The sequence below is a fragment of the Amblyraja radiata genome, chromosome 6, assembly GCF_010909765.2.
Source record: "Amblyraja radiata isolate CabotCenter1 chromosome 6, sAmbRad1.1.pri, whole genome shotgun sequence".
In the NCBI taxonomy this organism is placed as follows: Eukaryota; Metazoa; Chordata; class Chondrichthyes; order Rajiformes; family Rajidae; genus Amblyraja; species Amblyraja radiata.
Window position 1 is genome coordinate 91,643,693 of NC_045961.1, and position 22,862 is coordinate 91,666,554.

The window sequence follows — 22,862 nt, forward strand, 5'->3', positions numbered from 1 at the left end:
AGATTTTGTTGTCTGCATCAGTCTATAGTGGGTCTCCAGCACACACCAAACAGAGGTGGAGGCTTCACTGCCGAATGCCACATGCTGCTCGATTTTGCTGAAGGCCAACAGCATCTGGTGCCAGAGGAGGAGCCGCTGGAGGTCCAGAGCCTGCGGGCAGAGTCTGGGGAGCAACAACCGCAGCGAGATTGCGTGGGTGGAAGGTGACGACAAGGAGTACTTCCCCACTCAGTATCCAAAACCCCATCTGTGCTGGAGGCGGGAGTGGGCCATGAGGGATCAAAGGGACTCCCTAATGGAGAGTGTAGGAAGGAACTGGAGATGCTGGTTTAAACCGTAGATAGACACAAAATGCTGGAGTAACTTAGTGGGACAGGCTGCATCCCTGGAGAGAAGGAATGGGTGACGTTTTGGGTCTAGACCCTTCTTCAGACTGGACACTAACAGTCAAACATAAACATAGAAACATAGAAATAGGTGCAGGAGTAGGTCATTAGGCCCTTCGAGCCTGCACCACCATTCAATATGATCATGGCTGATCATCCAACTCAGTATCCTGTACCTGCCTTCTCTCCATACCACCTGATCACTTTAGCCACAAGGGCCACATCTAACTCCCTCTTAAATATAGCCAATGAACTGGCCTCAACTACCTTCTGTGGCAGAGAGTTCCAGAGATTCACCACTCTCTGTGTGAAAAATGTTTTTCTCATCTCGGTCCTAAAGGATTTCCCCTTTATCCTTAAACTGTGACTCCTTGACCTGGACTTCCCCAACATCGGGAACAATCTTCCTGCATCTAGCCTGTCCAACCCCTTAAGAATTTTGTAAGTTTCTATAAGATCCCCCCTCAATCTTCTAAATTCTAGCGAGTACAAGCCGAGCTATCCAGCCTTTCTTCATATGAAAGTCCTGACATCCCAGGAATCAGTCTGGTGAACCTTCTCTGTATTCCCTCTATGGCAAGAATGTCTTTCCTCAGATTTGGAGACCAAAACTGTACACAATACTCCAGGTGTGGTCTCACCAATACCCTGTACAACTGCAGTAGAACCTCCCTGCTCCTATACTCAAATCCTTTTGCTATGAAGTCAAGAGTGTTTTATTGTCATATGTCCCCGACTGGAGAATGAAATTCTTACTTGCTGCAGCACAACAGAAAATGTGAATATGTAAAAATTGTATATAACGGGGAAAAAAAGAAAAAGTTCAATAAATAAGAAATATAATGCAAATAACAAATAATAATATAGTCTTTTGCAGTTCAGAGCTCATAGCTTATTCGTTGTGTTTAATAGCCTGATGGCTGTGGGGAAGAAGCTGTTCCTGAACCTGGACGTTACAGTCTTCAGGCTCCTGTACCCTCTTCCTGATGGCAGTGGTGAGATGAGTGTGTGGCCAGGATGGTGTGGGTCCTTGATGATTTTGCCTGTCTTTTTGAGGCAGCGACTACGATAAATCCCTTCGATGGTGGGGAGGTCAGTCGGTGATGGACTGGGCAGTGGTCACAACTTTTGGTTGTCATTTTCGCTCCTGGACATTCAAGTTGCCGAACAAGGCCATGTTGTAACCAGTCAGAATGCTCTCTACCGTGCACTTGTAAAAATTTAGGAGAATCCTCTTCGACATGCCGAATCTCCGTAATCGTCTCAGAGTCGCTGATGTGCCTTCTTTACAATTGCATCTGTGTGCTGGGTCCAGGAAAGATCTTCTGATATATGTAGCAATGTTACAAAATTTTGAGATTTTAAAAATCAAGTCTGTAATTTATCCCATCAGATAAAGCATAAAAATAAGTTTAATTTGACACCCAATTCACTTTCATATCTCAAGTATTTAAAAAGTTATGGCCATTTTCATACTGGGAAATGAGCATCTTGTTCCCTATTGATTTTCTATGGACATAACAAAAAAGCTGTGATCGTGAACAGTCAAAAGCCCATAACCTTCTTAAAAATTAAGAGAACTGAATGAAATTTTCAGTTATCATAGATTGAAGCATTCTGAAACAAATATAAAATAATCTTACTTGGATGACCTGAAATTAAAGCATATAATTAGTTAGTTACCTAATTGTAGCTAATTTCAGACTTCAATTACTAGATCTAAACATCTATCCATTTCTTAATAAATGATTAACATTTTTAAATAGCCTAAATGTCCAAATAATATTCACAAATAATTCACAATAAAACATGATTTTTAAATCTCATTTACATTAATTTATAGGCCAAATGGAAGGAATTTAGTGTTTAATTGCTGTAAATAAATGCCCATTTAAATCAGCTTTCCAGTGGGTCCCTGTGGAACGCGCTGGTTTAGAACGTTCACATTGCGGTAGATTTGTGCCCCAAATGCCGAGAAAAATACTGCGCGATATAATGGGCCCAAATTGATCTACTCGCAATATTAAACTTTGTATAAAGGGATCTTTAGAAGCCCTTTTTAATGTAAAAATATACAACCTAACTTCTGCTATTTGCTTTATGAGACCCTGCGGTTGCTGGCGGTCGCGGGTTTAGAGATTGATTTTTAAACTACTATAACTATTATTCAAGGCCTTTAAACCTAATAATAGCTTTTGCGACGGGGTCTTCCAGCGATTTTTCGTTAATAATTAACTAGGCTGAACATTTTCGATTGGAACAGCTTAGAGAAAATCGCGTTTTAAACCCGCCCCCTCTAAACGGTGCCAAAATCGCGCACACCCTCAGCAGCAGATCTTCAACGACGCTTCAGGTAGGCTTTGCAACATACCTAATATATGCACGCCCAGGAATTTGAAGTTATTGACCCTTTCCACCATCGTCCCGTTGATATAAACAGGATTGTGGGTCCTCATCCTTCCCCTACTAAAGTCCACAATCAGTTCCTTGGTCTTACTGATGTTGAGAGCCATGTTGTTGTGCTGGCACCATTTGGTCAGTCGGTCAATCTCACTTCTATATTCTGACTCGTCCCCATCTGTGATTTGTCCAACCACAGTGGTGTCATCGGCGAACTTGATGATGGAGTTCGCAGTCATGGGTATAGAGTGAGTAAAGCAGGGGGCTGAGCACGCAGCCTTGAGGTGCTCCCGTACTAATTGTTACTGAGGATGAAGTAGTTCCTCCAATTCGAACAGACTGTGGTCTGTGGATGAGGAAGTCGAGGATCCAATTGCAAAGGGATGCGCAGAGGGCCAGTTCCAAATCTGAGAAAATACATTCTTGCTATAGAGGGAGTACAGAGAAGGTTCACCAGACTGATTCCTGGGATGTCAGGACTTTCAGATGAAGAAAGACTGGATAGACTCGGCTTGTACTCGCTAGAATTTAGAAGAATGAGGGGGGATCTTATAGAAACTTACAAAATTCTTAAGGGTTGGACAGGCTAGATGCAGGAAGTTTGTTCCCGATGTTGGGGAAGTCCAGAACAAGGAGTCACAGTTTAAGGATAAGGGGGAAATCTTTTAGGACCGAGATGAGGAAAACTTTTTTTCACACAGAGAGTGGTAAATCTCTGGAATTCTCTGCCACAGAAGGTAGTTGAGGCCAGTTCATTGGCTATATTTAAGAGGGAGTTAGATGTGGCCCTTGTGGCTAAAGGGATCAGGGGATATGGAGAGAAGGCAGGTACAGAATACTGAGTTGGTTGATCAGCCATGATCATATTGAATGGCTGTGCAGGCTCTCCACCTATTTTCTATGTTTCCTCCTGTACTCCTCCACCTATTTTCTATGTTTCTATGTTTCCGTGAGCTTGGTAACCAGCTTGGAAGGGATGATGGTATTAAACGCCGAGCTGTGGTCTATAAACAACAGCCTGACATAGGTGTTTTTATTGTCCAAGTGGTCCAGTGCGGAGTGGAGAGCCAGTGAAATTGCATCTACCGTTGGCCTGTTGTGGCGGTATGACAACTGTAGTTGGTCGAGGTTCTTGTCAAGGTAGGAGTTGATGTGCACCATAACCAACCTCTCAAAGCACTTCATCACCACAGACGTTAGTGCCACTGGTCGATAGTCATTGAGGCACGTCTCCTTGCTCTTCTTGGGCACCGGTATTATTGATGCCCTTTTAAAGCAGGTGGGGACCTCAGACCTCAGAAGTGAGAGGTTGAAAATGTCCGTGAAAACTCCTGCCAGTTGGTCTGCACAGGTCTTGAGAACTCGACCGGGTATACCATCAAGTCCAGGCGCTTTCCGAGGGTTCACCCCCCTGAAGTATCTTCTGACGTCGGCCTCTGTGACTATGACTGTAACACCGTCAGGGCGAATAGGGGCTCGGGAAGGCACATCAGTGTTCTCCCTATCGAACCGTGCGTAGAACGCATTGAGCTCGTCAGGGAGTGATGCTTCACTCTCGTTTGAGCCGCCTCCTGATTTCGCCTTGTAGGAGGTGATGGCATTCAAGCCCTGCCACAGTTGCCGAACATCCGTCTCATCCTCCAGCTTGGAGCAGAAGGCTCGGAGCTGGAAAGGCTGTTTTTATGTGAGGCCTGCACAATAACAATCCCCAATTCAAACCAAGTAAACCCTTGACTGGCAAAGTCCAAATCACATTATGTGTGCAAAATCATGGGAGGAATATATACACACACGTGCTTATAATGCAGAATGTTGCTGACGCTCCATTTAGCCAATTATCATTTTCACCAGATTGAAGCCTCATTATTAAATAGACAATTCGAACAATGGTCAGTGTTATTCCAGCCCCAGTTTGAGGCTTGGGGGGTAGAAGGCCTAATTTTGGAGCTCAGTGGAGCACAGTGAATTGATGGCCTGTTTTATTTTTATTACTATCCTGTACAATTTCTCTTTCAATTGATTTTTGTGGAAGAGAAAATTAGATGGAGGGTGAAGCAGTCTGACTGATTTACTGTGGCAGAAAACATCTACGTGACTCCTTGCAGCTCAATTTGATTTAATGTCAATTTTGGGATGGTTGTTGTTTAATTTTCTATTGAAATTTTGGTTTTATTATTTGTCTTTCAATGCACCTCAAAAAAGTGATTGGGCAGAACGCAGAATCATTAATTAGTTCAAAGTGCTTTCATAGTGCGCCTCCTAACACAAACTGAGGGAGATATGGGGAAAACACTTCCGTTTTGGTTTTTTTTTTAGCTTGCAATTCCCAAAATGTAAAGCCATTTCCCGGATATATATTCATGGGTATTGGATAAATAGCCTACACTCTTTGTTATTATTACATATTAATTCATAGAATCTGGTAAGATAAGGAGGTTCCACCCCTATTGTATTATCCATTCCTACAATCCCAATCCCCTAACCCCAGCAAATAAGGGTCTTGGTGAGGCCACACCTGGAGTATTGCGTACAGTTTTGGTCTCCTAATCTGAGGAAAGGCATTCTTGCCATAGAGGGAGTGCAGAGAAGGTTCACCAGACTGATTCCTGAGATGTCAGGACTTTCATATGAAGAAAGACTGGATAGACTCGGTTTGTACTCGCTAGAATTTAGGAGATTGAGGGGGGATCTTATAGAAACTTACAAAATTCTTAAGGGGTTGGACAGGCTAGATGCAGGAAGATTGTTCCCGATGTTGGAGAAGTCCAGGACAAGGGGTCACAGCTTAAGGATAGAGGGGAAATCCTTTAGGACCGAGATGAGAAAAACATTTTTCACACAGAGAGTGGTGAATCTCTGGAACTCTCTGCCACTGAATGTAGCTGAGGCCAGTTCATTGGCTATATTTAAGAAGGAGTTAGATGTGGCCCTTGTGGCTAAAGGGATCAGGGGGTATGGAGAGAAGGCAGGTACGGGATACTGAGTTGGATGACCAGCCATGATCATATTTAATGGCGGTGCAGGCTCGAAGGGCCGAATGGCCTACTCCTGCACCTATTTTCAATGTTTCTATGACAGTATATGACTAGTATAGTCTGAAGAAGGGTCTCGAACCGAAATGTCACCTATTCCTTTTCTCCAGAGACGCTGTCTGACCCGCTGAGTTATTCCAGCTTTCTGTGTCTATATAGTATATACGGGTGATCGATGGTCAGCGTGGACTAGGTGGGCCGATGGGCCTGTTTCCACGCTGTATCTCTAATCCAGCTTTCTGGCACTTGGTACTTGGTTGCACAAGGCCAATGAGGTCTCCTTCTTCAGTAAAGCATCCAAAAAGATCAGTGGTATTTTCCTCTATGTAGTCTGCATTAACCAGAATACTGATTGTCGCTTCATCAAGCTACGAATGTTACTATACACCACATTGCCTTTCGGCCCATTCAGCATACTGACTGGTTGCATCACAAACTGGTTCAGACCCCCAAGAATGTACACCCCAGGAATGAAGGAGATGACACAGAGTGTAGGCATTGCTCTGTCCATCGCGGGTACGAACCTTCCCACCTTCGAAATGATCTAGAGGAAACGTCATCATAAAAAATGTAGCCAAGATCATCAAAGAGCCATGTCACCCTGACCACACTTTGATGGATTTATGGATTTGCATTCCACTGCCTGACATCTTGAGTGTTTCCAACATTCTCTGTTTCTATGGAGTACCTGGAGTATTGCGTACAGTTTTGGGTCTCCTAATCTGAGGAAAGACATTCTTGCCATAGAGGGAGTACAGAGAAGGTTCACCAGACTGATTCCTGGGATGTCAGGACTTTCATATGAAGAAAGACTCGGCTTGTACTCGCTAGAATTTAGAAGATTGAGGGGGGATCTTATAGAAACTTACAAAATTCTTAAGGGGTTGGACAGGCTAGATGCAGGAAGATTGTTCCCGATGTTGGGGAAGTCCAGAACAAGGGGTCACAGTTTAAGGATAGGGGGAAGTCTTTTAGGACCGAGATGAGAAAAACATTTTTCACACAGAGATTGGTGAATCTCTGGAATTCTCTGCCACAGAAGGTAGTTGAGGCCAGTTCATTGGTTATATTTAAGAGGGAGTTAGATGTGGCCCTTGTGGCTAAGGGGATCAGGGGGTATGGAGAGAAAGCAGGTACAGGATACTGAGTTGGATGATCAGCCATGCTCATATTGAATGGCGGTGCAGGCTCGAAGGGCCGAATGGCCTACTCCTGCACCTATTTTCTATGTTTCGATGTTTCTATGTAAAGGCAAATATATGTGGATAAAAAATGTGGCTTAACAAGGGTTGTATACATTTGTTGGCACTGGGCCTGTGCTCACTGGAATTTATAAGAATGAAGGGGGACCTCATTGAAACATACAGAATAATGAATGGTTTGGATAGAGTGGATGTGGAAAGGATGTTTCCACTAGTGGTGGTGTCTAGGACTAGAGGCCATAGCCTCAGAATTAAAGGATGTTCTTTTAGGAAGAAGATGAGGAGACATTTCTTTAGTCAGAAGGTGGTAAATCTGTGGAATTCTTTGCCACAGAAGGCTGTGGAGGCCAAGTCAGTGGATATTTTTAAGGCAGAGATAGATAGATTTGTCATTAGTACGGGTGTCAGAGGTTATTGGGCGAAGGCAGAAGAATGGGGTTAGGAGGGAGAGATAGATCAGCCATGATTGACTGGCGGAGTAGACTTGATGGGCCGAATGGCCTAATTCTACTCCTATCGTTTATGACCTTATGATTACACGCACAATTCTTTTTAAATTGAGATTGAGACTTAACAAAATCCTAGTGGTTGCAAAATAAATTATCTGCAGGTTGGACACATTTTGTTTGGAATGTGGATCCTGTGGCTGTGGGTAGAAATATACAAAAAAATGTTACTGCTCCCACGAAATTCCTAAATATAGTTTTAGGAGCAAATATTTGCCCAGAATTTGAACTGCTGTCTAAAGATATTTTTTTTTGCTGATCACCAAATGGATTTGAGAATATCCGAAATTAAATATCTTTCCCCCAAACTTTTAGCATGTTACTTAATTATTTCCCTTAACCAAGTGGGGGTACTGGAGACAAGAAAAGGCCAGAACAGAACAGAGGCAGCAATGTTTGACCTCAGGAAGGGTGGAGCCTATAATGGCACATTGTTGACTGGGGAAGGTGTGTTAACGAAGTGTCTGTCAGTCGAGGCTATGTATCAGTCTTTCGTTCTGTGATGGCATTACCTATCTCTTGAGAGAAGGGAAAGGAAAGCGTGAAATGTGGCGTTATGAAGGGAATTGACTCCTTTTTCACCCATTGGCTATTTCAGGACTGTGGATGGCTTTAAAAAGGGAAAACCTTTCCTGTTGCGGGAAGGTGAATTATTTCAAATCTGGAAAGTCAATACTTCCCTGTTAATTAATACACTTGGCGTCTTTCAATTTAGACTTTTGAGATACAGCGCGTAAACAGGTCCTTTCGGCTCACCAAGTCCGCGCCAACCAGCGATCAGCCCGTACACTAGCACTATCCCACACACTAGGGACAATTTACAATATTACTGAAGCCAATTAACCTACAAACCTGTATGTCTCTGGAGTGTGGGAGGAAACCGGAGCACCCGGAGAAACCCCACGCGGTCACAGGGAGAACGTACAAACTCCATACAGACTGCACTCGTAGTCAAGATCGAACCCAGGACTCTGGCGCTGTAAGGCTGCACCTCTATTGCTGCGCCACTGTGCTGTGCCGCTCCTTCATAGAAATGAAAGAAAAGCCAGGGTGATGATCCTGCACCAAGAGCTGTAACACTTATCCCTTTTGTTCGTATCATCCAGTTATATCCTTATGCTTAAAGTATATGCTTCCTTCCTAAGGCAGAGATCAGACCTCTACAAAATATTCCAAGTGCTGTGTCACCAGGACTATATAATCTGGAGCAAGACATCTCTGAGAAAATCCTCTTGATACTAGTTTGATACTTGATCGGAATCCATTTTCAACTTGTTAGCATTTTCCTTCTTTCCCATTATCTCTGGTTTGCAGCACATGTAGACGGAACAAGAAAAAGGCAAAACAAAATCTATTTGTACTTTATCGGTTTATGCCAGCTGTTGACCCTAAGCTCCTTCCCCAGCTTAAAAGTAAAACGGTTTCTGTTTCTTCATTAAAGCTGCCCTGTAAGACCAGAAGAAGGGCTTGCACTGGGTTGTAATATCGCAAGATTATTGTCAGCAGATTGGAATTGCTCACATATTGACAAAAGTACATATGTTGGCTACTGTAGATCACTATAGAACTACACAATATATGCCTGTCTTGATAATCATTAAATAGACATAAAAAGCTGCAGTAACTCAGCGGGACAGGTAGCATCCCTGGAGACAGTCTGAAGAAGGGTCCAGACCTGAAACGTCACCCATTCCTTCACTCCAGAGATGCTACCTGTCCCGCTGAGTTACTCCAGCTTTTTGTGTCTATCTTCAGTTTAAACCAGCATTTGCAGTTCCTTACTACACACTTAGAAACATAGAAAATAGGTGCAGGAGTAGGCCATTCGGCCCTTCGAGCCTGCACCGCCATTCAATATAATCATGGCTGATCATCCAACTCAGTATCCTTCTCTCCATACCCCCTGATCAGTTTAGCCACAAGAGCCACATCTAACTCCCTCTTAAATATAGCCAATGAACTGGCCTCAACTACCTTCTGTGGCAGAGAATTCCACAGATTCATCACTCTCTGTGTGAAACCACTTGATAACCATTATGTCCGCTTTTCTCAATAGTTGGTTATAGCATCTAATAGGATACTTCAAGGCTTTAGTCTTGGGTAAAGTGGGTGCCTGGAACATGCATCTAAGGGTTAAAGTTAGGTGGAGGCAGATACGGTAGGGATTCTTAAGTGGTTTTTAGATAGGCATGTGGATATGCAGGGAATGGACAGGTATGGATTAGCTTCAGGCAAAGGAGATTACTTTAACTTGGCATCATGTTTGGCATGGACATTGTGGGCTGAAGGGCCTGTTCCTGTGCTGTACTGTTCCATGTAAATGAAGGAGATAGAGGGTAAAAACCAAAAGGAAAATCTTTGGAAATATAAAATGAAAATTGCTCAAAATGCAGCGCAGATCAGCTGATATCTGGAACAAGAGATATTTTGAAAGTCCAGGGCGTACTTGCGAGTAAATGGGAACTGTAAAGACATTTGTAAGACTGTAAAGCATAATGATTCTGAAGATAATGCATGAAATTAATGGTTGATGGGAGACAAAGCTACACTGGCTTCCTGTGGATGCAATGTTTACCTGATCTCTTCAGAGGTGAACAAAATGAGGTCCTGATGCCTTGTGTTCTCAGTAAATGATTTACATTAATTATGTATGTGTGGCAGCACGAGCCTGCAGTCACAAACGTAGACCATTCTGCAAAACTTCCTGCATTTACTATTTATAGACTATTTCTTGTCGGAGCATGTGTCTATTCCAGACCGCTTGGGTTACAGCAATACGAGGACATGCGTTGATTAGTTTTTGAGGCTTTTTTGAATACCCAGTTGTATTTGAATCCAGACCCCAAAAGTCAAGTGTCTTAATTGTTTATGAATGATGTCAAGAGAAAATAGACCAAAGCAGAGTAATTTGTCATTCAGTTTGGACTTTATGCACGTAGCAGTATATTGTTCTTACACAACATAGCAACGGAATAACAACAATGCAATTTATCTTTGGCTTAATACATTAAAAGGCATACAATTTGTTCCAGAAATGCTCTGCCTTTCCATCACCTACTTCTTTGAATTCTGCTGAATTACCATTTACCTCTGGTTTGCCTCGGGAACCTCTGGTTAGGTGGTCTCAGAGCACCAGGAGTTGACCAACTTTGTAATGTGGAGGCCTTTAACTTTTTTTCAAAGCCAGCAAAGATCGCAGATCTGCATCAAGACCTCATGAAGTTGGAAGAGTGTTTGTCCAATGAAGTTTACTTACTTTTATTCACATGTACCTGGGGACAGTGAAATTCATTTTTGTAAACAGTTCAGTGCAAGTATCACGATACGCAAGCACTTCGATACATATTAGGTAACTATCTCAGATACAGTTCAAGTGAATAGCAGTATTACACTGGGGCAGTATACAGATTCGCCAGTTTGGTGACATTTTCAAGTCGCAGTTGTTGTAAATGCAGGGATCTTGATCTGACCATGAAGGTCTGTTGTGGCATAGCAGGGTGGGCCTGGCCAAGCGTAGCCATTGGTGACCTCCACGCTCCTCTGCCGCTGTAGTTATCAGGCAACTGATCCTATTAACAACTCAATTGTAGTACTGAGCTACTATCTACCCCACTGGACATCCTCTGACTATTTTTAATTGGATCTCACTGGACTTTCTCTTGCACTAAACGTTATTCCCTTTATCATGTATCTTTAGAAGCTATCCTAAGACACCACATGTATAAATTCATTTGCAGGATAAATTACTCTAAAAATGTGATTATTGTGGCCTTGTCAAACATAAGGGTTAGCACTACACGCTACGAATCCCAGCTGTGGAGACACTGGTATCGTTGTCTCGTTCTAGGACATTGATCATTCTTTTAATTTGGATTTTTAACTTATGTATTGTGTTTTTTTTTAAATATATAATTTATGATGTTTTTATGTGATATACTAAGATTTTATATGTATTTTATGATATTGAATATGCAATGCATGTTTTATGTAATGTTGCCCCTTGTCTGGACCTCTAGTCCGTAGTAAAGTTTATTATTATTATTATTATTATTATTATTATTATTATTATTATTATTATTATTATTATTATTATTATTATACACTGTGGATGGCTCAATTGTAATCATGTATAGTCTTTCCGCTGACTGGTTAGCATGCAACAAAAGCTTTTCAGTGCCACATTAGCAGCATTGTGTTCAGTTTTGGCCAGTCTGCTGTATGAACAATCTCATTAAGCTGGAAAGAATGCAAAAAAAAAAAAATGTTGCCTGGTCTCGAGGGCCTAAGCTACAGGGAGAGGGCAGGCAGGCTGGGACTTCATTCCTTGGAGCGCAGGATGCTGAGGGTGATTTTATAGAGGTGTGTAAAATCATGAATGAAGGGGCTTTTACTCGGAGTAGGGGAATCATGAACCAGAGGGCACAGGTCTTAGGTGCGAAGGGAAATATTTAATACAAAGCTGAGGGACAACTTTTTCACACACAGGCACAGATTCACCACCCTCTGATTAAACAAATTCCTCCTCATCTCCTTTCTAAAGGTACGTCCATTTATTCTTAGGCTATGGCCTCTGATCCTAGACTCTCCCACTACAGGTGCACAACCTTTTATCCGAAGATCCAAATAACGAAAACCTCCGAATAACGGACATTTTTTCGGTCCTTGAAGAAAGGTCCTTGAAAACGTTCACCGAGGGTGGCCCGCAGAGGTGACAGCGGAACCTCCGGTCGGTCCTCGAAGAAAGGGGAACTAAATCCCCATTCATAAAAGAGAAGGCGAGGGTATATTGCGCGGGAGGGTTAATAATTGACAATCTGCTGCTGCCTGCCCGCTGAGTTAAAAAGTTCCCACGGTAGACTCACGATACACAGTGTATCGTGAGTCTTGCGTGGGAACTTTTTAACTCAGCGGGCAGGCAGCAGCAGATTGTCACTCCCTTCAATTTCACCCCACCTACACCCCTCTGCATCCCGGCCATGTGTGTGACCCCTTCCCTCCCCTCTCCAGCTCCCCGCTCATTGCACCGGCGCGGGGGCTTTGCACTGTCTTCACGTCGGTGATGATAGCAGGACAGTGCCAGTCACTGGAGACGTCACGACCAACGGGACACCGACCCCCAGGCCCACTGCAAGCACGGAGATCCCAGAGACCCACAGCCAGCAGCAGCCCAGCCCCGTTCCAACTCCAGAGGAAAACTGCAAACTGGCCGGAGACGTCAGGACCACCAGAAGCCGTTCCCCGAGCTGCGCCCCCTCATCGGGACACCGACCCCCAGGCCCACTGCAAGCACGGAGATCCCAGAGACCCACAGCCAACAGCAGCCCAGCCCAGCCCCGCTCCAACTACAGAGGAACCTGGGTTGCGGATGACGGGGCGCAGCTCGGGGCGTCGGGGAGCGGGGCCCATCGGGGAGCGGGTTCCTGTTGGTCCTGACGTCTCCGGCCACCTGCCATCCTCCGGGAACTGTACCGCCCTTGCAGGAGAGTGGGGTTGTTTGCAGTTGCAGAGGGAGGGGGCAAGGGCGGTACAGTTCCCAGTCTCAGCTCCAGTCCAGGGGGGTGGCCGGAGACGTCAGGACCAACGGGACACCGACCCCCAGGCCCACTGCAAGCAGGGAGATCCCAGAGACCCACAGCCAGCAGCAACTCCAGCCCAGCCCCGCTCCAACTCCAGAGGAACACGTAGGGGCAGAAGCTGATGGTGTGCAAGGTACGTCTTGTTCTTGGGGTGGCGGATGAGGGGGCGCAGCTCGGGCTGTGGGCGAACTGCCACTTGTCACCGTAGCGGCCCATCGGGGAGCGGATTCCTTTGGAGTTGGAGGGGGAGGGGGGTATTGTGCTGTTTGATCGCCCCCTGCTATCCCAGGGACAGGGAGACACAGCGGCTTTTTAGACTGGTGGGCAATCACTTCCAAAGTTCTGCCCACACAGTCAGTACACCTCTCCTACACTGCATTTCATACAGACATTTATTCTGCAAGAAAAAACGACTTTGAAGACTCAAACTCGCGACCGAGTAACTGCCGGGATCAAGGCGCAAACTCGCGACCTTGCGGATATGAGCCGAGCACTCTACCACTGAGCCAGCCATTAAAATCTACGCTAAAAAATTTCCATTCCGAAGGCCGACAAATTCTGAATTACGAAAAGTGTCTGGCCCCAAGGCTTTCGGATAAAAGGTTGTGCACCTGTAGTAGTTCTTGACTGCTCTCTAGTTGTGGTAGGATGGTTCAGTTGCCTGATAACAGCTGGGAAGAAACTGTCCCTGAATCTGGAGGTGTGCGTTTTCACACCTATACTTTTAGCCCGATGGAAGAGGGGAGAAGAGGGAGTGGCCAGGGTGCGACTCATCACTATTATGCTAGTGACACTGTTGGATTTTTTACAAGGTTTTTGTAATAATATGATTCACAAAGATTAACAACCCTTTTGTGTTTCTTTCCCAGTGAGAACACCTTCATGGCGACTGGTTTGACAGACCCCAAGATGCAGGAAACTGAAGGGCCCACTGAAGATAGCTCAGGTAAATAGATGTTACTTAAGTAGAAGCACGGAACTGCAGATGCTGGCTTACAACAAAAAGACACAAAGTGCTGGGGTTGCAAAGTGCCCCAGCTATGCCTGCCTCTTTGTAGAATACGTCGAACAATCCTTGTTCATAGAAACATAGAAAATAGGTGCAGGAGGAGGCCATTCGGCCCTTCGAGCCAGCACCGCCATTCATTGTGATCATGGCTGATCGTCCCCTATCAATAACCCGTGCCTGCCTTCTTCCCATATCCCTTGGCCCCACTAGCCCCTAGAGCTCTATCTAACTCTCTCTTAAATCCATCCAGTGATTTGGCCTCCACTGCCCTCTATGGCAGGGAATTCCATATATTCACAACTCTCTGGGTGAAAAAGTTTTTTTCTCACCTCAAGTGTTCAAGTGTTCAAGTGAGTTTTATTGTCATGTGTCCCTGTATAGGACAATGAAATTCTTGCTTTGCTTAAGCACACAGAAAATAGTAGGCATTTACTACAAAACAGATAAATGTGTCCATATACCATGATATAAATATATACACACATGAATAAATAAACTGGTAGTGCAAATAACAGAAAGTGGTTGCTAATAATCAGAGTTTTGTCCGAGCCAGGTTTAATAGCCTGATGGCTGAGGGGAAGTAGCTATTCCTGAACCTGGTTGTTGCAGTCTTCAGGCTCCTGTACCTTCTACCTGAAGGTAGCAGGGAGATGAGTGTGTGGCCAGGATGGTGTGGGTCTTTGATGATACTGCCAGCCTTTTTGAGGCAGCGACTGCGATAAATCCCCTCGATGGAAGGAAGGTCAGAGCCGATGATGGACTGGTCAGTGTTTACTACTTTTTGTAGTCTTTTCCTCTCCAGGGCGCTCAAATTGCCGAACCAAGCCACGATGCAACCGGTCAGCATGCTCTCGACTGTGCACCTGTAGAAGTTAGAGAGAGTCTAACTTGACAATCCGACTCTCCGTAATCTTCTCAGGAAGTAGAGGCGCTGATGAGCTTTTTTGATAATTGCGTTAGTGTTCTCGGACCAGGAAAGATCTTCAGAGATGTGCACGCCCAGGAATTTGAAGTTCTTGACCCTTTCAACCATCGACCCGTTGATATAAATGGGGCTGTGGGTCCCCCTCCTACTCCTTCCAAAGTCCACAATCAGTTCCTTGGTTTTGCTGGTGTTGAGGGCCAGGTTATTGCGCTGGCACCATATGGACAGTTGCTCGATCTCTCTTCTGTACTCTGACTCATCCCCATCAGTGATACGCCCCACAATAGTGGTGTCGTCAGCGAACTTGATGATGGAGTTCGCACTGTGGTTCGCTACGCAGTCATGGGTATAGAGTGAGTACAGCAGGGGGCTGAGCACGCAGCCTTGAGGTGCTCCCGTGCTGATTGTTATTGAGGCTGACACATTTCCGCCAATACGAACAGACTGTGGTCTGTGGACGAGGAAGTCGAGGATCCAGTTGCAGAGGGATGCGCAGAGACCCAGTTCTGCGAGTTTGGTAACCAGTTTGGAGGGGATGATTGTGTTAAATGCCGAGCTGTAATCAATGAATAACAGCCTGACATATGAGTTTTTGTTGTCCAAGTGGTCCAGTGCGGAGTGGAGGGCCAGCGAGATCGCATCCACCGTTGATCTGTTGTGGCGGTACGCAAACTGCAGTGGGTCCAGGTTTTTGTCGATGTAGGAGTTGATTTGCTCCATGATCAACCTCTCAAAGCACTTCATCACCACCGGCGTTAGTGCCACTGGTCGATAATCATTGAGGCATGTCACCTTACTCTTCTTGGGCACCGGTATAATTGATGCCCTTTTAAAGCAGGTGGGGACCTCAGACCTCAGAAGTGAGAGGTTGAAAATGTCCGTAAAAACTCCCGCCAGTTGGTCCGCACAGGTTTTTAGAACACGGCCGGGTATACCATCAGGTCCAGGTGCTTTTCGGGGGTTCACCCCTCTGAAGGATTTCCTGACATCGGCCTCTGTGACTGAGACTGAAATGCCATCACAGCGAATGGGGGATCGGGAAGGCACATCAGTATTCTCCCTGTCAAAGCGTGCGTAAAACGCATTGAGCTCGTCAGGGAGTGATGTTACACCGGCATTCGAGCTGCCTCCTGGTTTTGCCTTGTAGGAGGTGATTGCATTCAGACCCTGCCACAGCTGCCGAACATCTGTCTCGTCCTCCAGTTTGGAGCAGAAGTCCCTTTTGGCCTTTTTGATGGCCTTACCAAGGTCGTATCTCGTCTTCATGTAGGCCACTGTATCATTGGAGGTGAATGCCCTGTGTCTGGACTTCAGAAGAGTGCGGATCTCAAAGTTCATCCAAGGTTTCTGATTGGGAAACACTCGGAAGGTTTTTGTAGGGATGCAATCCTCCACACATTTCTTTATGAAGTCTGTAACGACTGTGGCATATTCGTTCAAGTCCGTTGCCGAGTCCTTGAACATTGCCCAGTCTACAGACTCCAAACAGTCCTGGAGTTTTTCTTCTGCCCCCCCCCCCGACCAGCTCTGTGCTGTCCTCACTTCTGGGGGTGCGCTCTTTAATTGCTGCTTGTAGGCAGGAAGAAGCAGCACCGCGGTATGGTCGGACTTACCGAAGTGAGGGCGAGGGATAGAACGATAGGCATTCTTGATGGTGGTGTAGCAGTGGTCGAGGGTGTTAGGTCCTCTGGTGCAGCAGGAGACATGTTGGTGGAAGTTGGGGAGTGATTTCTTGAGGTTCGCCTTATTGAAGTCCCCAGCAATGGTGGTAAATGCCTCGGGGTAAGACGTCTGGTGTTTGTTGACCACGGCGTGCAGCTCCTCCAGTGCCAGACGGACGTCTGCCTGGGGTGGGATGTAGACCGCGGTCAGGATAACGGAGGTGAATTCTCTCGGGAGGTAGAAGGGACGGCACTTCACCGCCAGATGTTCGAGGTGTGGAGAGCAGGAGTTGGACAGGACTGCCACGTCTGAACACCACGCAGAGTTGACCATGAGGCAGACGCCACCTCCTCTCCCTTTCCCAGATGCCAGGGTACGGTCCATGCGGTGGATGGAGAACCCTTCAGGCTGGACCGCTGAGTCTGGGGAGCTGGGGGTGAGCCATGTCTCTGTGAAACAGAACACAGAGCATTCCCTCAGCTCCCTTTGATAAAGCAGTCTTGCCCTTAAGTCCTCCACTTTGTTTTCAAGGGACTGTACATTAGCCAGTAGGATAGTTGGGAGAGGGGGCCGAAGTCCCCTGCACTTCATTCTGACCTGAAGTCCTGCCCGTCTGCCACCTCAGTCTTAAATGACCTCCCCTTTATTCTAAGACTGTGGCCCCTGGTTCTGGACTCGCCAAACATTGGGAAAAATTTTCCTGCATCTAGCTTGTCCAGTCCTTTTATAATTTTATATGTTTCTATAAGATACCCCCTCATCCTTCTAAACTCCAGTGAATACAAGCCTAATTCGAGGCGTACCGTGGCCCTAACCCCGAACTCTACCTCCGATACATTGATGTCTGCATTGGTGCTAGCTCCTGCACCCATGCAGAACTCACTGACTTCATCCATTTCACCACTAACTTCCATCCGTCACTCAAATTCTCCTGGACCATTCCTGACATTTCCCTACCGTTTCTAGACCTCACTCTCTCCATCCCAGGTAACAGACTACTGACTGACATCTAATACAAACCCACTGACTCCCATGGCTATCTGGACTACACTTCTTCCCACCCTGCTTTTCTGTAAGGACTCTATCCCCTACTCACAATTCCTCCATCTACACCACATCTTCACCCAGGATGAGGTGTTCCAAACCAGGGCATCGGAGATGTCCTCATTCTTTAGGGAACGGGGGTTTCCCTCTACGCCTATAGATGAGGCTCTCACCAGGATCACCACTATATCCCGTAGCTCCGCCCTCACTCCCCATCCCCCCACTCGTAACAAGGACAAAGTCCCCCTTGTCCTCACCTTCCACCCTACCAGCCGTCACATACAACAGATAATCCTCCGACATTTTCGCCACCTCCAACGGGATCCCACCGCTGGCCACATCTTCCCATCTCCTCGGCTTTCGGCTTTCCGCAGACACCGCTCCCTCCGTAACTCCCTGGTCAATTCGTCCCTTCCCACCCAAACCACCCCCTCCCCTGGTACTTTTTCCTTGCAACTGCAGGAAATGCTACACTTGTCGCTTTACCTCCCCCATCGACTCCATCCAAGGACCCAAGCAGTCTTTCCAGGTGAGGCAGAGGTTCACCTGCACCTCCTCCAACCTCATCTATTGCATCCACTGCTCTAGGTGTCAACTGCTCTACATCGGTGAGACCAAGCGCAGGCTTGGTGATCGCTTCGCCCAACACCTCCGCACAGTCGGCATTAACCAACCTGATCTCCCGGTGGCTCAGCACTTCAACTCCCCCTCCCATTTCATATCTGACCTTTCTGTCCTGGGCCTCCTCCATGGCCAGAGCAGGGCTCTCGCTTAACTTTTTTTCCCTGTTGCCAGCCGGGCAACCTTGGCACCTTTTTAGGTTGCCAAATGACAGTTTAGGTGGTCATTTAAGATGGCTTGCATGACGCGTGCTCGGATGAAGTGCGTAGTTACCAGTCGGAATTATGTTCAATGAAGCATTCACATATTATTTCTGCTTCAAATAAAGTCACAAACTAACATATTCACCAATCAAGACATGATATATACCATAATGACATGCAGCAAAATTATAATACAGTATCTCAACTCTTTTTACACATTGCAATTAATGCAATTTTTATTATTTCTTTCCACTTCCAAATATGGTTGGATTATTCAGCGTATGATCAACCTGTGTCAATAAATCCTGGACCTTGATAACATATATGCTTAACCATGCACACTACAGATTGATGCAAGCATGTTTTCTGTGAAGGACCGAAAATTATCATGACATGGCCATAGAATGGGTCGTTATTGCTATTGGTACAGAAACACTCTCGCTTCCAACATAATTTATCCACAACAAAATATACAGGTTGCAAGGAATTTTCTAAAGGCATTTTATGATAATAGCTGTTAAAACTGACTATACCCATTTGACAGGTTAAACATTACACTAACTAACAAGAGATGGCCAACGGACATAATTGCAGCAAATGTTTGATAATATATTTAAAGGTGTCAAGATGCCACATTACCAGACATTCAGATTAGATGCATGTGGCAATGAAGATACCCAGTTTGTAAGCACCATTTAAAAAAAGAAATTGTTGATAAACGCTTTTTCCATCATTCCCACTTCAGAATTAACGTTAAAATTTCAACTGAAATATCTCCTGACCAAATTTGTGATGTATATGACTGACTGTAGAAGTAAAACCTGGAAAAATCCAACGTATAGTTGTGAATGTGCACAAAAAAGCTGGAGAAACTCAGCGGGTGCAGCAGCATCTATGGAGCGAAGGAAATAGGCAACGTTTCGGGCCGAAACCCTTCTTCAGACTGCAGTAAACTACAGTACTGATACTCCATATTAACAGCATTGATTTGCCATTAAAATGAATTCTGTAATAACGTGTCAGTGACAATCGAACACTGCGGTTTTAATGTTTCACGTGTTCAAAATTTAATTAATCCATCTTTATGGATTAAAACAAATAATAACATTGGGAATTAAAACATATTTGATTGCATTCCGTTATCAAACATAGTCAATGTTCGCTCTGAAGACATTTCCAGCACAATAGGGTCAGGAAGGGGGGGGGGGGAGGGGAGGTGTATGAATCAGTACAGGATACATAGATGGTAGTGGTGGGGGGGGGCTTGAGAAGGCAATCGGTGTGGATTGGATGGATTGAGGCAGGGGATTTAGTGAGTGTTGGTTGGAATTGGTAAAATTATGAGAGGGGGGCGCGGGGGATGTCAGTGGGGTTGAATGGGGGGGGATTTGTGCAGGATGGGTGGGGGGACCAGTGCAGGATGGGTGGGGGGAGCAGTGCAGGATGAAGGGGTGAGCAGTGTAGGATGGATGGGAAGGGGGGTCAGTACAGGATGAATTGGGGGACCAGTGTAGGATTGATGGGGAGTGGCAGGAGAATCAATGCAAGGTGGATAGGGAGATCAGTGCAGGCTGAATAGATGGGGGGGAGGGGGGGGGGGAGCAGTGGGGAGCACAAGGGATGTCAGTGAGGACTGAATAGAGACAGGAATGGGGATCAGTGCGAGATGGCGAGGAGGGGTCTCAGGATAAGGGGAGTGGAGGGGGGCGTATGAGAGAGAGAGAGAGAGAGAGAGACGAAGGGGCAGAGGAGGTGGGAAGGAAGGCCAGCCCTCCGTGGCCAACACCTGTCAGGCACGGAAATCGCAACCAAAATATGGAGGGGACCGCGGACAGAATATCTTGGCGGCCGCGCGCGCATGCGCACTCACACACACGCGCGAGGCTTCGGAGGCTTCTGTGAACGGTAATTTCAGCTCAATCCAGCGCTAAATGCAGCTCAACTGCGCCTGTCTCGCCTACAGACTTGTCTGTCCAGACAGGGCTGTTGGTTAACCTGGCGGGACAGGCAGAGTGAGCTGGGTTTAGAGCTGCTTCACTGCGCTGGCTGTGGGCCTGGGGGCACCGCGCCCGTCTGACTCCCGACGTCTCTGGCCACCCCCGGGGGGGGGGGGGCTCTCGGGTGGGGACGGGGATGGTCCAGTGGCGATTCGGCAGCGATTGCAGTGCCGGTGACCGGGATCGGTCCTTGCTGCGGTGCAGGGCTGCCGAGAGTGTTCTGGCACGTCTCCCTCCTCCAATCACCCCACCCCTACTCTACATCCGCCTCTGACCGACACCTGCCTCCTCCAAGGGTCTGTTTTGAAAGCGCCATTGGCGGAGTGGCAGCAGCTGCCGCTAACAGGCCGGGCGGGGCGTGGTGTGGTGTGGGAGGAGGAGGAGATGGAGTTGCCACTGCTGCTGCGGCTGTGCGGGGCCCGACATTCGCTCGGACCCTCTGTCCCGCCACACTTAGCATCTTTCCCACAACCGTCGCCGACACAAAACGTCACGTTCCTTTTCTCCAGAGATGCTGCCGGATCCGCGGAGTTACTCCAGTTTTTTGTGTCTACGGTATAAACCAAGTTGCCGAGCCGGGCAAAATGACTCGCCGTTTAGGTTGCCCGGCGGCACTTTGAGTGGTCATTGGCACCCGGGCAACCGTTAATTTCGAGCCCTGCAGATTGAGTCCCACCGCAAATTGGAGGAGCAGCATCTCATATTTCGCTCGGGCAGTTTACACCCCAACGGTATGAACATTGACTTCTCCAATTTCTCCCTCCTTCCCTTCCCCTTCCCAGCTCTACCACAGCCCACTGTCTCCGCCTCTTCCTTTCTTCTTCCCGCCCCCACCCCCACATCACTGTGAAGAAGGGTCACGACCAGAAACGTCACGTATTCCTTCGCTCCATAGATGCTGCCTAACCCGCTGAGTTTCTCCTGAATTTTTGTCGATTTTTCCAGCATCCGCGGTTCTTTCTTAAACAAAGTGCTGGAGTAAATCAATGGTGAGGCACCATCCTACCACAACGAGAGAGTAGTCCTGAACTACTATTGACTTCATAAGACACCCTTGGGCTATCTTTGATTGGACTTTACTGGCTTCATCTTGCATTAAACATTATTCACGCTATTCCCTTTATCATGTATCTGTACACTGTGGACGTCTCGATTGTAATCATGTATTGTCTTTCCGCTGACTGGTTAGCACGCAACTAAAGCTTTTCACTGAACCTCGGTACATGTAACAATGAACTAAACTCAGGCAGCATCCCTGGAGACCATGGATTAATGATGTTTTGGGTCTGGACCCTTCTTCAGACTGTGGTCTGAAGAAAGATTCCGATCCAGAACATCTCCTATTGATGGTACACAAAATTGGTGGAGAAACTCAGCGGGTGCAGCAGCTGCACCCGCTGAGTTTCTCCGGCATTTTGTGTACCTTCGATCTTCCAGCATCTGCAGTTCCTTCTTGAACACATCTCCTATTGATGTTCTCCAGAGATGCTGCCTGACCTGCTGAATTACTCCTGCACTTTTATGTCTGTTTTAGATGTTGTGTATGTTTGGCGAATATGGCGGTTTACGCTTTAGATTTCACAGAAAGTGGTTTAAGTGCTGAGGGGCTAGCTGTATTTAGGGTGAGTGTCACAGACTAAATATATACAGCTGCTGGCAAATGGGTGTTGGTGAATGTACATAATAACAATAATAATAATGGATGGGATTTATATAGCGCCTTTCTAATACTCAAGGCGCTTTACATCGCATTATTCATTCACTCCTCAGTCACACTCGGTGGTGGTAAGCTACTTCTGTAGCCACAGCTGCTCTGGGGCAGACTGACGGAAGCGTGGCTGCCAATCTGCGCCTACGGCCCCTCCGACCACCACCAATCGCTCACACACACTCACACACATTCACACACAGGCAAAGGTGGGTGAAGTGTCTTGCCCAAGGACACAACGACAGTATGCACTCCAAGCGGGATTCGAACCGGCTACCTTCCGGTTGCCAGCCGGACACTTATCCCATTGTGCCATCTGTCGTCCCACATAACGCATGGGGACATCACAGTATAGACATCCCCATTTTATTATCGTTCCGACTTGGGTCAATCAAAGCTATATCACCAACGCCCTTCACCTGCACTCTTATATATTTTGGAGACACAGGCATCTTGCAGAGAACGTCTCAAACAATGGAGAGATAGCACCAAAGTTTAGTTTAGTTATAGACAATAGGTGCAGGAGTAGGCCATTTGGCCCTTCGAGCCAGCACCGCCATTCATTGTGATCATGGCTGATCACCCCTAATC

General features: G+C 46.4%; 1 protein-coding gene across 5 annotated transcripts in view; it reads left to right on the forward strand.

Annotated features, from left to right (window-relative positions):
* cracdl (CRACD like) overlaps positions 1-22,862 on the forward strand; it is a 196,454-nt gene that overhangs the window by 93,712 nt on the left and 79,880 nt on the right. For all 5 annotated transcript variants that reach the window (XM_033023218.1, XM_033023219.1, XM_033023221.1 and 2 more), the window contains one exon: positions 13,972-14,048. In XM_033023218.1, coding sequence (XP_032879109.1) covers positions 13,985-14,048 — 64 coding nt within the window. In that variant the 5' untranslated portion in view covers positions 13,972-13,984. The remainder of the gene's footprint in view (positions 1-13,971; positions 14,049-22,862) is intronic.